The sequence below is a fragment of the Danio rerio genome, chromosome 15 (assembly GCF_049306965.1).
Source record: "Danio rerio strain Tuebingen ecotype United States chromosome 15, GRCz12tu, whole genome shotgun sequence".
Taxonomy (NCBI): domain Eukaryota; kingdom Metazoa; phylum Chordata; class Actinopteri; order Cypriniformes; family Danionidae; genus Danio; species Danio rerio.
The window spans coordinates 25,721,059-25,737,403 of NC_133190.1; the positions used below are offsets into that span (position 1 = coordinate 25,721,059).

Here is a 16,345-nt window from a genome sequence, read left to right on the forward strand (position 1 = left end):
CATCCTTTAATCATCCATGTAAATAAACAGACTGTTTGCCTTGTTTAGCTACCTTTTTCCAGATGGACGCACTCAAAACCCAGACCTCACAGGACTGTGTGAACCCTCACCTCAAGACCATATCAAAGTCACACAGGTCTGTTGATGTTTTTATTTTTTTTCTGTCCGCCACCTAAATTCGGCACAGACTGTACAATTGACCTTTTAAGCTGTGCAGTGTAACCTTTTCTGTGAATGCATGCATGTTTCTTTACTGCTGGCTGTTATGCCATATATGGGTGTATCTGTGTATACTCACAGTAAAAACTAAACATTGTGGCATTTTTTTGAATAAAATTATTTTATTTTTACTTCATAAAAATGCGTCATAAAGGAAAATGTGAGAGAGAAAGATTCACTCAGGGAGTAATGCATGCAGTGCAAACGGTTTTATTTGAAAACTAAGAGCTTGCATTTCCAAAATGCTCGTTTGTTAATCGTTAAACTCTTGAGTAGTGTTGATGCCAAGTGTTGATGTACCAAATGAACATGCATCAGTTTAAATGTAGCCTTAGATCAGGGATGTCAAACTCAATTCCTGGAGGGCCGCAGCCCTGCACAGTTTAGTTCCAGCCCTTATTAAACACACCTGATCAAACTAATTGAGTCCTTCAGGCTTGTTTGAAACCTACAGGTATATGTGTTGGAGCAGGGTTGGAACTAAACTGTGCAGGGCTGCAGCCCTTCAGTAATTGAGTTTTACATCAATGCCTTAGATCATCTGTGTAACTCTATATGTCATCTCTTACAGGAGCAATATGAGCTGTACTGTGAGATGGGCTCTACCTTCCAGCTGTGTAAGATTTGTGCTGAGAATGACAAGGATGTGAAGATCGAGCCCTGCGGACACCTCATGTGCACTTCCTGTCTTACAGCCTGGCAGGTAAACCTAAAGAACCTTCAGCTGTCCATCTATTTAGATCTACATGAATGAATCTTACTTAATCTGTTACTTTTTTCTCACTCTTTTAGGAGTCAGAAGGCCAAGGCTGCCCATTCTGTCGCTGTGAAATTAAGGGTACAGAGCCCATCGTCGTTGACCCCTTTGATCCTAAGGATCCCAACAGCGCTGCCTCCTATGGCTGCAGGGGCATGTTTGGGGCTGAGGGAGCCCCTTCACCCAGCTACGACGATGATGATGATGACCGTTTAGAGGAAACTCCTTTCATGATTAGCAAGCTGGTCGGCTCTAAAGTGAGAATAACTTTCACCTTTTTGCTAAACCTGCAATAATGTGTCCGCTTCCTCGCCTCACCTCAGTGTCGCCTGCCTCAATAAATATTATTTTTAATTAGTTTGAGGCTGCCATTTTGAAGTTTAATATAGAAATTAACCCAAATCCAAACCAAACAACTCTTCCCGCATACACTTGACCAGGTTGCGGTAAAGGTTCTGAAATTCTGGCAGGAGTATTTAGCATCAGTGGAGCTGTGTGCTGAATGGTGTGACTTGTTTCAGGTGGAGAGGCCGCCCTCGCCGATGTCAATCTCCCCTCAGCCCGTCGTTCCTCCAGTACCTCCTCGGCTGGATCTGCTTCCTCTCAGGCCCACCAACCCTCCTGGGGCCTCAAGTCCAGGGGCCACATCCAAGGTAAATGCTCTAGCGGGGAATGTTTGGTCAAGTTTTCTTCACTTTTGGTACCTCAGGTTGAAACCCATTAAGCATTTTTTAATGCATCAGAAGGAAATGATGTTCAGATGCTACTGGAGTTTTTCCTAACTGGTTTTATCCCATTCCAGGCCCCTTCCCATCACAAAGACAAGCCATTACCGCTGCCGCCGGCTCTAAGGGATCTGCCACCTCCACCTCCCCCAGACCGTCCACACCCAGCTGGAGCAGACAACCGTCTCCCAAGACGTCCTCTCCCCAGTACGCCTGGAGACCCATCTCGTGACAAACTGCCCCCGGCCCCTCCTAACCGCAACATGCCAGACTGGAACTCCCGGCCTGTACCCAAAGCCCCATCACAGCCACCAGCAAGCGGAGACACCCGTGGATCTCGAGAGCTTTCCAACAGGCACTCTCTGCCTCTCCAACTGCCCTCTACTCTCGATTCCAGAACAGAAGCCCCCAGAAACAACGGCCCTCCCAGCCTCGACCACCAGCTGGTAAGGACATGTGTGCCATAAGTACACCTTGACAGAAGCAGAAACTGAATATTTATTTAACTTTCACATGCTTTATGTGTGCAGAGTTTTGGATCATCGAATCCTGCATCGGATTATGACAGTCCAAAAGTAAAGCCGTCTGCCTCGGCTAATGCCATCTATTCCTTGGCAATACGGTAAGTGCCACACAAAGTTGAAATAAAACTGTACAATAGGTGGGTGTGTGTGTCCACCAATTTTACCTCTGTAGGTGCTTGAATGTGCTTTGGAGGCAAAGTGTTTAAATAAACCCTTGGTGAGTTAAATGTTCCTCCAACTATTATCATTATGGTTTTTATATTTTTTTTTAGTTCAGAGAAGAAAGAATAGCAGAGTGCACACCACATCTACGAGGCTAATGGCACAAGGGAGCAGTGTTGCTTTTTTGCAGTTGATGAACAATAAAACATCCATCCTGATTTTAATAAAAGCTTACACATTTAAAGCAAAGTGAACTCCACTACATGCTTATTAATATATACAGATCATTATTTTGCATTAGTAATTAGGTTGTATTTAAAATGTTTTGTTCTCTGTGTGATCAGGGATGTTTTTATTTTTTTAGTATACCCAAGTTGTGAATTTTATTTTTATTTTATTTCTATTAAATACGTCTTTTTTTCATTCTTCAATGCAACATTACAATGTATTTTTATTGTCTTTAGGGATTTAACGATTCACTCTAAGCTGGTTGAAATTCGATTCAAACATGTGACTATTCAAGCCAGTAGAAATGTTGAGAGAATTGCGCTAATTTTTTTTAACAGAAAAAGGCGAGCAAGAGGTCGGGCGGTAGAGTAAAATAACAGCGGTGAAGTGCGCCAGACAAAACACAAGCTGTGTAAATACTGCAAAAAGACATTTACTTAGACTAACAGCACAATGAATATGATGCAGCACAAAAACCGTCAGCGCAATGGAAAACTACCATCACATTCGACTATACACCAAAATCTATTAATAAGCCAAAGCATGTGGAGCGTAGGATCTGCAGCTTCGCTTGCTCCGAGTGCTATGGAGATCACAGAGTGCATCAGTGTTTTCATAGCAAAAGTGCGAAGATGTTTTTCAGACTGAAAAAGAAAGTTGTTGCATTACAGAACAACAGGTATTAGATTATTTTACCCTCTTCTTTTCATATTAGTTTATGCATAGTTTAATCATTTGCTTATTATTATTGAATATTTAAAATATTCAAGATTTTCTTAAGTGTATTACACTGATATTTATACTAATTAATTATACAATAATATTATTTATTCACCTTTATAATCATGTTCAACTCCTTTCTCTATCCTACTATATATTTAGTCATTTTATAAGCAGTGTTTTATGCGAGTGGCCAGTTCCTAGGAGCAGAGGGGGTTATTGACCACCTCTGTAAACACTGCTCACTGGTTTAGGAAAAGCTTTCCTCTCCACACCAGGCATTTCAGTCCCCAGTGAAAAAGTTTTTTCATCAGCAGGGAGCATTGCCAGAAAACATAGATATTCTGATGTTTCTTTTTTTCTTTTTTCTTTTTTCAAATCCCAGCACAGTCCCAGTATTAGTTTGTTTATATGAAAGAGTCTTCTTTAATTTGTATTGGTCATTTTTGATGTAGAATTTGTTTTAAATTCTTAATTTAGCTCCACAGTGAAAGTTTTAGTTTGTTTATATGAAATAGTCTTCTTTTTATTTTTTGATTTATTTATTTTTTATTAGTAATTTGTTTTAAAATAGCAATTCAGTTATGTTAATATGTTAATGTGCAGCATTTAAGAAAAAAATAAAGGGCTCTTGTTCACCCTAAATTTGTTTCAAAACATTTTGTTAAAAAATTGTGACAATTGTATTGTGAGATTAGTATTGTGAATCGTATTGTATCCTAAATCAGGTGAATCTTTACAACCTAAAGAGTCTTATTGAATGTCAAAAACATTAGAAATGCGTCCTCTACTGGACTCGATTTTTTCGTTTTTTTTTTGTTGTTATTTTTTTTTTCTTCACTTTGCTGAGATTTGGGTAAAGAGTTGAAATGAAGAAAAAGCTAATCTTCAGCCAACTACATTCTGCAGCAGTCTGTTTTCCACACCGGTCCAGGCAATGTCGTTTTGATGTCATCAGCTCAGTTTTTTTACCCGTATTGATGGCCATGTGCAGTTATGAGGTGAATAAGCCTAACCAAACTGAGCCGGGTTTCTCTTCAGGGTTTTTTCCTTCACTTTTGTCAGTTGGTGAAGTTTGTTCCTCGCAACTGGCTTGCTTAGTTTGGGACTTGTGGGGCTGTGCATTGATGGATTTGCTTTTAAGTGTTTGGACTTCCAGCAGTGAAAATCAAACCACTCTGAACTGAACTAAACAACTGAACTTCAATTCTGAAAACTGGACTGACACAGTTTTAATCTACTAGAACTTCTGTTTAGCTGCTTTAACACAATCTACATTGTAAAAGCGCTATACAAATAAACATGAATTGAATTAAATATTTAACTTCCTCATCCGCTATTCAGTATACTTTAAAAGCTGCAGGGCCTTGAGTCTGTGCGTGAGTTGAAGCCCAATGCAAAAAAAGAAGTGTAAGCAAATTTGTGGTTTCCCCCTCTCAAAGTTGTTCAATCCTAAAAAGTTGGTTTGAGCAGTGTAAATTTTCATATTGCATATATATTTTTGCAGAATAAGGCCAAATATTACAGTGACTACTCATTGTAATATAATGTTGCAATAATAAAAACACCCCTGACTTCCTGTGCTACAAAGCTGTCAGTAAAGTGAACAGGCACAAATGTATGTTAACACTTCCTCCTCTTGTGCTGACAGGCCTGTTGCAGCAGCAAGAACACAGACAGGGGAGGAAACCAATGAGAATGACGAGGAGTCCGAGTACATGACTCCATCTTCTCGACCAGTGCTGCCCTCTGCTGCAGGGGAGGCTGTGCCCAGACCACCTCCACCACTCTCACTCAGTCCCAGGTAAAGTTCACTGACAACCCAGAGCTTTTAAGCACCCTGAATCTGTCAGTGCACTGAATCTCGCTGTTTATGTCCCTAGAAGTATGCTCAATGAATTAGAGTCAGAAAGTCCACAGATGTATGAAGCCATGTACAACATCCAAGCACAGGCCCTCACAGCTTCTGCACCACAGGCCAGAGACTCGGGTACTGTGAAGTGTAAAGCTTTTATCTGCATTCAGACAGTCTGCCAGTTTGGGTTGAAGGTGTAATATTGTGTTTCTGTCCTTGTTCAGATTACTCCGAATTGCCTCCTTTGACCTGCTCTAATGGCCCGCGGGATCCTGTCGGTGCATATGCTGAGGAGGAGGAGGAGGAGGAGAACAGCTATGACTATCCCAAACCTCATCTATCTGCAGCTCTAGCCCGACGCACGCTTTCAGATGCTAACTCACCATCCTCCTCAGCCTTCAGCCGCCTCTCCTTTGACAGTGACCTTGGAGCAGCTGCAAGTAAGTCAAACCCAGGCTTATTTCTGTGTTTAAAGGTTTTGAATCAACTGTTTGTTGATTTTACAGTATAGACATTTTCATTCCCTTTTTTTGTACCTAGCTATTTTCTATTAAATAAAATTACTGTAAATGCCCCAGTATACTAAAAAAAAATAATTATTATTATTCTTGCACGTCAAAATATATAAGTTATTTTTGCTCTCAGCCATGGATAAACTGATTTTAATGATTAACTCTAATGTGCAGTTTACTTCGATTAGTTAGAATGAAAATCACTCGAACATATGCGATACTCCCTTCTGAGCTGCTGTAGTTTCTTCCACATTTGCTATAGAAAGACATAAACAACATGGAAAGAATTATGAGAAATGTTGCACTCTATGAAATTGCAAAGAACATAGCAGCACAAGCACTTCTGCTAAAAAAACGGTGGTCATAAACCATGACTCTCAAGTCTCACGCACTCACTGTGAGAGACACGCATTTGAACCTGAAGCCACACCTTTTATTTCTCACGGTGAGAAGTTATCACTGTGAGAACTTGATCCGGTATTTACAATTAATGGACTAGACGTGCATATGAAAGGAACTGTTACCCATCTGATGCTGCTGTTTCTGGGTAAATTACATGACCCAGCCCTAAAGACATTCATTGAGGTACCATAAATATCAGTGCTCTGACAACTTGTCACCAGTCTGCCAGATGCAAATAAAAGCAATCAAATGCAACCCACTAGCCTAGCATGAATAATTTAGATGAACTGATATAGCGCAAACTAAAAATGAAGAAACCTCTGATTGTATGTTGACATAAACGTTACAAAATAATAGAGAAATAAATCATCTTGAAAAAGTCAACTCTTAGCAGTTATCATGAGTTTAGTTTTACTGAAAATTTCTAAAATTATTTCATTGACATTATTTTAATTATTGTTATTATTATTAGTCTTGTAAATAATAGTAAATAGATTGTGATAAATTTGATCTTTAATTGACATAATAAAAGTTCTTGAGGGAAAGTTTATTTTTTTCTTTAGCATCCTGTAATTATATAATTATGATAGGCTTAAGCTAATTATATAGCTTACTTGCAGCTAGCTCTCTGCAACTGTCACATGGACCCCCTCTAAAGCTAAGCAGGGCTGTGCCCGGTCAGTACCTGATTGGGAGTCCACATGGGAAAGTTTTAAAACGGCGTTTTAGATCAAAAACGATACGGGTCCACACTAGCGTATTACCTAGCGTCTCTGAACATATCTCCGTCCACATTATGCCACCAAAAACGTATATCACGTGACCATTCGTGCACTCTGGCCATGCGCGTTCTAGTATAAACAGAAAGCATGCGTCTCGCTCGACATTTTGTTATTGTTAGTCAACAAACGCCGGTTGAACATTAAACGCCATGGCAAAGAAAGCAAGAGAGGTATTTTTGTGGACAGACAATGAGGTCGAGTTGAAACTAAACGTAACAAATGAATAACTGCACAATGGTGCCTAAAACAGACAATAGTGCAAACAGCGCTCCCATTTCTGTGCCCATGTTGTTGTTTACAGTACTGTCTTCCGGTAGCGTTAAAGCCATGTGTTATAGTCATGTGAAAGGGGCTTGACAAATAAGGGAAGGATACGCAATGACACAAAAGCCCCAATCAAGTAGCGAATCGCGGCGGCCCCGCCTCCGTTTTCAGATGTCTCTGTTTTTTCCTCATCCACACTGAAACGGAGCAGCAGCGTTTTAGAATGAAAACGGCCTCTCCAGCGTTTTTGAAACGCTCCGTTTTCGACGCTCGAGAACTCCGGCATAGTGTGGACGGATGGCGTAACCGTAGCAAAACTTGTGCGTTTTAAAACGAAAGCGCATTAGTGTAAACTGGGCCTTAGGTTGCTGCCGGAAGTGCTGTTGGTTGAGACCAGCAGGGGGTGCTCAACATGCAGTCCTTGTGGGTCCTAACGCCCCAGTATATTGATGGGGACTCTATACTGCTTAGTGAGCTCCATCTTTCGGATGAGACATTAAACCAAGGGCCTGACTCTCTGTGGTCATTTAATATCCCAGAATGTCCTTCTAAAAAGAATAGGGGTATAACCCCAGCAGCCTGGCCAAATTTGCCCACTGGCTTCTGTCAAACATGATCTTCTAACCATCCCCATATCATCACTCTGTCTCCTCTCCACCAATCAGTTGGTGTGTGGTTGGTGCAATATGGCTCCTGTCGCGTCATCCAGGTGGATGCTGCACACTGGTGGTGGATGAGGAGATGCCCCCCAAAATGTGTAAAGTGCTTTGAGCGTCCTGAAAAGTGCAATATAAATGTAAGCATTTTTTTAATTAAACTTCAACTCTACGCATTTTGTAGTGGGTGAGCAAATTTTTGAATCATAGATTTTTTTGCTATGTTGCCCAGTCTTGCATATTTGCCAAGAGTCAATGATAGCTCTACGGCGTTTAAGAGTGTAAACAAACTAAACAAGTCTGCATTGGTGAGCTGTTACAAACTCAAAACAAACTTTATTTTGACCAGATTTTGTTGGAACTGACGTCATTTCAGTTTGTTGTTTAGTTTAGTTTGAAGTATAGCAAGGCCTTAACAAGTAAATAGTATCTGCATGCAGAACAAGACTGTAAAATGAAGTGCTTCCAGTTTTTAACAATTTTAAAGAGCAATGTTTTTCTCTTCAATTCTTACATTTTCACATGTTTTCCCTCCTTTTTGACCTCCATTTGTATATTTTATAATATTACTAAAAAGTATAAAATATGATCTGATCTGTACACCAGCGCAACTTTTTTTTCTTAACAATGCAACTTTGCTTACCTTCGAGTCAAGTTTAATTTATCGTCCTGTAGTGTTTAAATTTTTATCATAATCATGTTATTTACAGTATACATGTTTAAATGTTTCTTTGTTTAGCTAGATAAACCCATTGAGATCAAGATCTCATTTACAAGGGTGACCTGGCCAAGAGGTCCACAACACACAACTTATAAAAAATAATAATCAATAAAAAGTAAAGATAATATAGAAATACAGTTCAGCTATTCAGCTTTACCACATTACAATATGTTAAACACATACACTGAGAAATGGACTGTTGTTTCTTATAAAGGATAAAGTGAAATTATTTAATTGGCATGAGCTCAGACATTTTTAGTTCAGATTGAAGAGTATTCTAGGATGAGGGGGCGGCAAGACTAAAGGCTCACTTCCCTGTTTCAGTTCAAACCCGGGGAACAGACAAATTATTAGTTTCACTTGAACGTAGGGCGCACTGGCATTTTGACCTATGAAGAAGGGAACATGGGTATAAAGGCGCCAGACCCAGAAGAGCTTTGTAGACCAGAGTCATCCATCTTGGATTCAGAGAAGGCCACTCAGCTTTGGCATACAGTTCACATTGGTCTACGGCAGCCTGTAACAAACCTTAGAGCGCTGTAATAAACAGAGTTTAAAAGCTAAAGACATTTGGTTAAGGCATTCATTTATAAAACATCACCATATTATAGTAATGGTTTAAATGTTGCAGTCATTATACCAGGATTAAAAGCAGGATTCATTTCGATATTATAACTCAAGCTTAACTGTCAATTTGCAAACTAAATTTGCTACGTGTGCTTTAAAGGAAAGCTCCAGTAGTTAGTATTTTATATATATATATATATATATATATATATATATATATATATATATATATATTAGGCATAGACGTATCCTCACACACACAGAAAGAGACCAAATATAGGGCTGTATCATTTCCGCTTTCCACCTTTATTTATTTTAGATCACATCTCAACCCCATGAGAGTGTTATGGCTTTCACTGTGCTGCAATATGATCATTGTCTCAGACATCAGTGTACACACAGGCACTATTTTTATTCTGAATTGTATTTTCAGCTGTCCTGGACCCCTCTGAAGCCCCCGAGCGGCCTCCTAAGCCATTGCCCCGTCGCATCAACTCGGATCGCAGACCCAGTCCAGTTCCCCCCGGGGCGAGTCCAGGCCCCAGCCAGCAGATCAGCAGTGAGATCGAGCACCTCTTGAGCCAGGGATACTCCCATCAGGACATCCAAAAAGCCCTAATGATTGCACAGAACAATATTGAAATGGCCAAGAACATCCTGAGGGAGTTTGTGTCCATCCCTTCTACTGCACATATCTTAACATAACGAAACTTCTCAGTGCACCCAGTCGCAGCCCGGCCACGCTCGCCTCGTATTCGTCTTGGACTTCAGAAGTCAGTGGCGTGACCCTGCATTCTTGCTCTAGCGATGGCAAGAGCCTGTTTCTCCGTAACGCTTCTTGGATTCTCTGTCCTCCTTCGTGCGCAAGGAACAGCAAGGGTTTTTTTGCGGCCGCTTCTTCAGCCTGAAGCCAACGCATGTCCCTTGAGGCTAAACAAAGACAAAAAAAAAAGACAAAAACATGTATGTGTTTATATATGGTTTAATATATAAATCAGAATATTGAGTATAGTTAATATATACACATGTATGTTGGAGAGGCACAGGGTTACCTGCAGACATCAGGGTGTGTGAAGTATTAGGCCTCAGAGTTGGGATAGCTAAAGGGAGTTCAGTAAACAGCAGACTGCAGCATTTTCTGGCGTGAAAAATGGCCTTTACTTGTGTTGCTTCGGTACATTTTGTTATTGAGTGTGTGATTTTTCTTTTTTTTGGTCTGTCTAGTTGCATGTCGGTCCCCTCAGCGCAGTTACCAGTTTTAGAAATACCGCTCAGCCCAAAGTGACCCGTTCTCCGATTGACCTTGACCTCCAGGGTACTGTGGGATCTTTATTTCTTTTAAAAGCGTGGTGGCTGGCTGGCATCGAAATTGGGCTCTCCGTCAGCCTTGTTACATCTTTGTAGCATTACTGTAAGTGTACTGTACCATGAAATTCACTTCCCAAATGTTTTAGGACAGCCAGTCCTTCAAAGTTTCCAATTGGAATGCGCTGATGAAGGGTACACGCATCTGATGTCAGGGGACACGTAACCTGTTTGCTCTAATCTGAATGTGTCATTAATATGATGGTCTCCGACAGACTTTTGTGAAGTAGCGTGTTTACTAAAGATAGTGTTCTCTAACAGATTAAGGTGCGAGAGGTTGGAGACAAAGTGAAACTGCTTAGTACAACAACAAAACACAAAAAAAAAGAAGTATTTGCTTATAAAGGTCCAAGGCCTGGCCAAGTTTCTGTATTCAGTGGGGACTGAAATCACTCTTGGGGAGGTTCGGACTTGTGTATGAAGCTGTTCATCTTAGAAACCATTTCATTTGATCACCTTAATATATTGTTATTATTAATGTTATTATTATTTGATTTATTGTTATTAATACAGAAGTGCTTTACTGCTGCTATTATTGTTAGTGCTAAACAATTAAGCCTTAAATGTACATTTGTGAATACTGTGTTTAACCCATTTTAAAGTGACAGTATCGGTTGTGTGTGATTTGGTAATGTAGCATACTTGAAATCAGAAGCAACTTGCGCAGGTGTGAGCCCAGCTGATTTATTTTTCTCTGTGTATGTGTATGTGTGTGTTTGTTTGTGTGCGTGAACATGGGATGACTGTTTTCATCCAGGTACGTTGCATTTTTGCTTGAATTACGTGCGTTGTCATGCGTTAGAAATGGTAAAATGCATCACGAGGCTCATCGCAGAAGGCCTTATTTCTGTTCTTACGTTGTCCTGCGAGGCTTTGGTGTTTACCTGTCACCGATTGGAATGGTCTTTCAGCGACAGCCCTCTTCAAGCCATGATCGCAGTGCCCATAGTCCGCCTGCTGTTAGGGAGAAGGTGCTTCCTGATCTCCCCTTTGTACTCAGGAATACCGTACATTACAACAGAATCTACATTAGTGACTACAGCCAGTGCAAGACTCTCATGCTCAGGGTGAGGAATAACGCTAGACTTCTTTTAAAGTGACTCTTAATTACTCGTTGTTACCCAGTTGGATTCCTAAAGATGGACAGTTCACCCCAAAATGAAATAAGTTATTCACTTACCTTCAGAGATGTAGATGACGACTTTTTAAGATGAAAGATTTAAGCTGAAATAATTGTTGTAGGGAGACCAAATGCTAGCACTTTAAAGGGATAGTTCACCCGAAAATGAAATTTACTCACTATTTTGACCATTTAAATTGAACTAAAAAAGAAGATATTTTAAAGAAAGCTGAAAACCAGTAACCATTGACTTCCATAGTAGAAAATACAAATACTATGGATGTCAATGTTCACAGGTTTTCAGCATTCTTTCCCAAAAAAATAAATAAATAAATAAATAAAAAAAAAAAAATATATATATATATATATATATATATATATATATATATTTTTTTTTTTTTTTCAATAAAAGAAAAACTGCTTTGAAATAATTAATTGATACAGAATATTCATTTTGAGTGAACTATCCCTCCTTTAATTGTCAAAAATATACATTTTATACAGGCAAAACAAAATTAATACTAATCCTGACCACACAGTGAAGAAGCTCGTGCTCCAAACTTTTTGATCGCGCTCAGGACTTCTGAGAATGAGAATTATTAAAGGTTATAATGTTGTAAATGTTGAGTTTTTGCGTAGACCAATTATTTTGCTTCATAAGTCATTGGCTTGTATTTAAAACAATCACCAATGGTGGGGAAAAGTCACCTACACCCTGAATGGCCTGGAGATGAGTAATTAAACATCCTTATTTTATTTATTTGTTTGGTGAACTATCCCTCTATACCATACTATACCTCTCAAAGTCAATTCCTGGAGGGCCGCAGCTCTGCACATTTTTGCACCAACCCCTTTCAAACACAGCTGATACAAATAATCGAGGCAGGGTTAGAGCAAAACTGCAGAGCTGCAGCCCTCCAGGAATTGACTGAGACCCATTCTCTTATGTAGTGTAGTTTGCGCTAAAATTGTAAATGGTATCTTTTACTCGCTCATGTCTTTCTGAATTCATTTTCCCTGTGGAAATATTTTGTTTGGCAATGGGGTCCAAAAATAAATGGATTCCCTACATGGATAAAATATATTTTGGAAATCTCTCTCAAATTTAAGTCATAGTAGTTTTGAATTGCATGAGCATAAACAAATTATGTACTTTAAAAAAAAAATAGGTGAACTTTAATATTTCAAGCCGTTGTCTTTTATTGCACCAGCACATGTGAATGCACTTGTAACTCCATTAAAGTGAGTCTGGAGGAGTCACGATGGTTGTCGCGTGGCCCAGTTTTAGTCTCTACTAACCCCTAGTGTTCTTGAGAGTGCTGCACCGGGATTGCAGGTACTTCCACGTCTCAGTCTTGTAGGTACACGAATAACCTTGAGAGCTTACGATACGTCGAGCTGTTTATTTACCAGCGTTAACTCTCGGTTTGTAGTTTCTGTTGCCTTGAAGCATATGATGGTTTAATACTGATTTTTGCTTCTTGTTTGTTTGTTTTTTTACTGCACCATATGAAGTCTAGAGATGAGAAGGTTATACACTTGTTTTTTAATCATTTTGTTCGTTTTACTGTACTACTATTGTGTGATGGACGCGTGTGAGTTTGTACAAATATTTTGGCACAGCGTACTAATTTGTGCTATGATACTGTCACTTTAAAATCAACGTGTGTAAAGTTACTTATACATAGAATACACGGAAACGGCAATGTTTTGTTTCATTTTGCATTCCTGTACATGTCAGAATTTTATTTTTGTTTACTGATGTGAATATTACTGTGAGCAGTGCCATATATGTTTAGGTATGTCCGTAATTTTGTTCTGCAACCCAGATGAAAAAAGGCCTTGTTTAGTGTAAAGAGTGAACGAAATCCCTCACGAACTCTTTGGAAAACGTTTCCATCGTCGCTTCTGTTGGCTTTGGTCAGTGACATCATGGTGAATCTCTGTCTGTTTTCTGGAATGTCTTGAATCAGACCACAAGAGGGAGCTCTCTCCTCATTTTGCCATAACTTGCCTGAGTGTTTCAGGGTTTCTTTTGTGCTAATTCTCATATCACTTTGGAAGTATGCACAGCGCTATACTGTTAATTAAAACAATAGAACAAACCTTATGGTCTCCGTGTCGTCTTTAAGGGTTTGCTTTTTAAGAACATCTGCAAGTCCCCTACTCACATTTCATGTCCCTATTACGTTATAAATTATTTATTCACATTTTTACTCTTTTAAAATAGCAGGTTTTCTTAATATAATCATGTAACTATGGAACAATATTGGGAGAGATTTAAAAAATTCTCTTGATTTACTTGGTATGGGTTTAAATAAAATGGTTTAAAAAAAGCATTTTTTTTTCCCAATTTTCAATTAGTCATCTAGAAGTGTTTTTTTAATATATAAAAAATTAGATTATTCCACCAAATATTGATTTCGCAACTCTTGAACTTTAACATTGCTGTTGTGTTTAAAAATTATTTAATATCATTATCATTAGAAGTTTACAGAAAAAAAACATCTGAAAATATGATTACAAAAACAGGACTGTAAATGCAACACCACTTTTCCCACAGTTTTTATAAAATATCCATGGTCTTCCAATAAATAAAGATTTGGTAAACATAAATTTTGATTTTGCTATGACATTTGTACACTGTACAAAGAAATTCTTGCTATTTTTATTTTTTTTTATAGTTAAATCAAATAAACATTTGTATTCATCTTAACTTGTATCAATAAATCTGACTAAAACTATTAAGTGAAGCTTTGCAAAACCTAAAGAATATTTAGTTGAAACCTGATTGACTTAATTTGTATCACTTTAACTACTTGGCTGCTTTTCTTCAATGACTTCATTCTCCAGGATTGTTCTTTTCAGTGGGAAAGTGACTACATAAACACCAGCAATTATTGCTAATGACTGAAATGGAAGTACCAGAACTTCCCCAAAACACATTTCTGAAAGTCTAGTATGTCTTTTTATAGAAATATTTAACTACGTGCTTCTGTTGTAATTCCCACAGTTCAGAGGCTTTCACATCTAAACATACCACCTAAATGAATAAGGCACAAGTTTCAGAAAAGTTTAGTTAAACCACAAAGATTCTAATTGCCAGCTGACAGCAGTAAATTGCCATACATGTAGTTTTAAGCAAATCCAAAAATTCTGCTGAAAAAAAAGTTCAGCACATCAAACAGGATGGCATTTTGACTCCTTTAAGGTGTCCACTTCAACTGCTGATTTAACAACATCAAAATGTTGCCTGTACGTGATCTTCCATCTTTGCTTGTTACACAGAAAATATTGAAGACATCTAGATTAAGCACATCTGTGTACTTTGTCCTCTGTGATGTACTGTTAGACCTTTCTTCTCTAACTGAATGCACTCATCAACAAATGAAATCATTTTATACCTAGAAGCACTAAAGCACTCACCAGCGAGGACCACATTCATATCTGGTGAAGTTTGTTAATTAAGCACAGAGGTGTACTTGAGTATTATTGTGTGTATTTGTACTTGAGTGCAACTAAAATTAATACTTTTATTTCATTACATTTTTTTTTAAATAAGTTATTTTTATTCCTTCATTTCACTTTATTCAGTTCATCCTTGCCGCTAACAAACCAATTCAATTTCACCAATGATGCGCCGGTTATTTTAAACATGTTATTTTTTTATAGGGACATTCATTTTAACATTCCATCAATATGCCCAGACAGAGATGATGCTTCCTACTTATCGCATTTTTAAGGCAGCATAGATGCATCCTTCAATGTCCTAGAAATCCCACAATCCTCCAATAGTATCTGGATGCAGCATTTATGATGCAGGCTGAGATTGCATCATTCAGACACAATGCTCTCAAATGGAGCAAGGGGTAGGGTTAGGGGTGGGGTTAGGTGAGCGCATTAAAAAGCAGCTCAGATTGCACTGCACCATGTTTGCGTCCAGACCCCTCTCCAATTCTGTGCGTTCAATTACTAAAAAAAGATGGTGTCTGGAAGCACCGCTTGGGTGTCCATTTGAAAATGTATGTTTTTGGGCAATGTTTCCCTTTTGAGGCCTTTTTATTTTGCATGACGTTTTTATTAATTCCATTAATTATCACCAAAGTTCTCTAATTTGTTGTACATGATTAGATGTTGATGCTGTCTAAAAAGACTGTCTGAATAAAGTTTACGAGATGCATTAATGGACAAATGCTGCCTCCATGTAGAATTCCAAGAGGACTCCTGCATGCTCCCTGTAGGATTCCTGAACCATTCCCTGTAAGACTCCTGCAAGAATACTAGCTGTTCCACATTGTAGTCCTGCAGGAGTCCCTTGTGTTCCCCTAATGGATTCCTGCACAATTTCCTGTAGGTATTTCTGTAAGAGTCCTCATATTTCCTGTAATTTGCCTGCAGCAGTCATACAAGTTCCTTGTATTTTTCCTGCAGGTGTCCTGCATGTTTCCTGTAGGAATTCTGCTTGATTCCTGCTTATTCCTGTATGTTCCCCGTGTGTTTTTATGTCTAAACATTGTAGCATAAAAAGTATGGAAAAACATGTTACTAACTATGGATCAAACTATGACTTAGTCAGGATAAATGTATTGAATTTAAAGCGTAAAGTTCAAATGGTCCAGAATGTCATGAATGGTTCACTGAAAAAATTATTCAGTGATGATTTCTTGGATTTACTAAATTTGTTTACGTTAAGTGGTTGTAAACAATTTATTTGTGTTGAGTTTAAACAAACAAATTAAGTTGAACATTATTAAACTTAATTTGTT

General features: G+C 38.6%; 1 protein-coding gene across 2 annotated transcripts in view; it reads left to right on the top strand.

Moving 5' to 3' along the window:
• Positions 1-10,786, top strand: part of cbl (Cbl proto-oncogene, E3 ubiquitin protein ligase) — a 57,172-nt gene extending 46,386 nt beyond the window's left edge. Inside the window, exons 7-16 of one of the 2 annotated variants that reach the window (XM_005157579.6) lie at positions 49-136; positions 791-922; positions 1,012-1,233; positions 1,498-1,629; positions 1,779-2,147; positions 2,232-2,323; positions 4,987-5,139; positions 5,222-5,325; positions 5,415-5,630; positions 9,528-10,054. In XM_005157579.6, coding sequence (XP_005157636.1) covers positions 49-136; positions 791-922; positions 1,012-1,233; positions 1,498-1,629; positions 1,779-2,147; positions 2,232-2,323; positions 4,987-5,139; positions 5,222-5,325; positions 5,415-5,630; positions 9,528-9,799 — 1,780 coding nt within the window. In that variant the 3' untranslated portion in view covers positions 9,800-10,054. 2 annotated transcript variants of the gene reach the window in all.
• Positions 10,787-16,345: the final 5,559 nt, after the last annotated feature.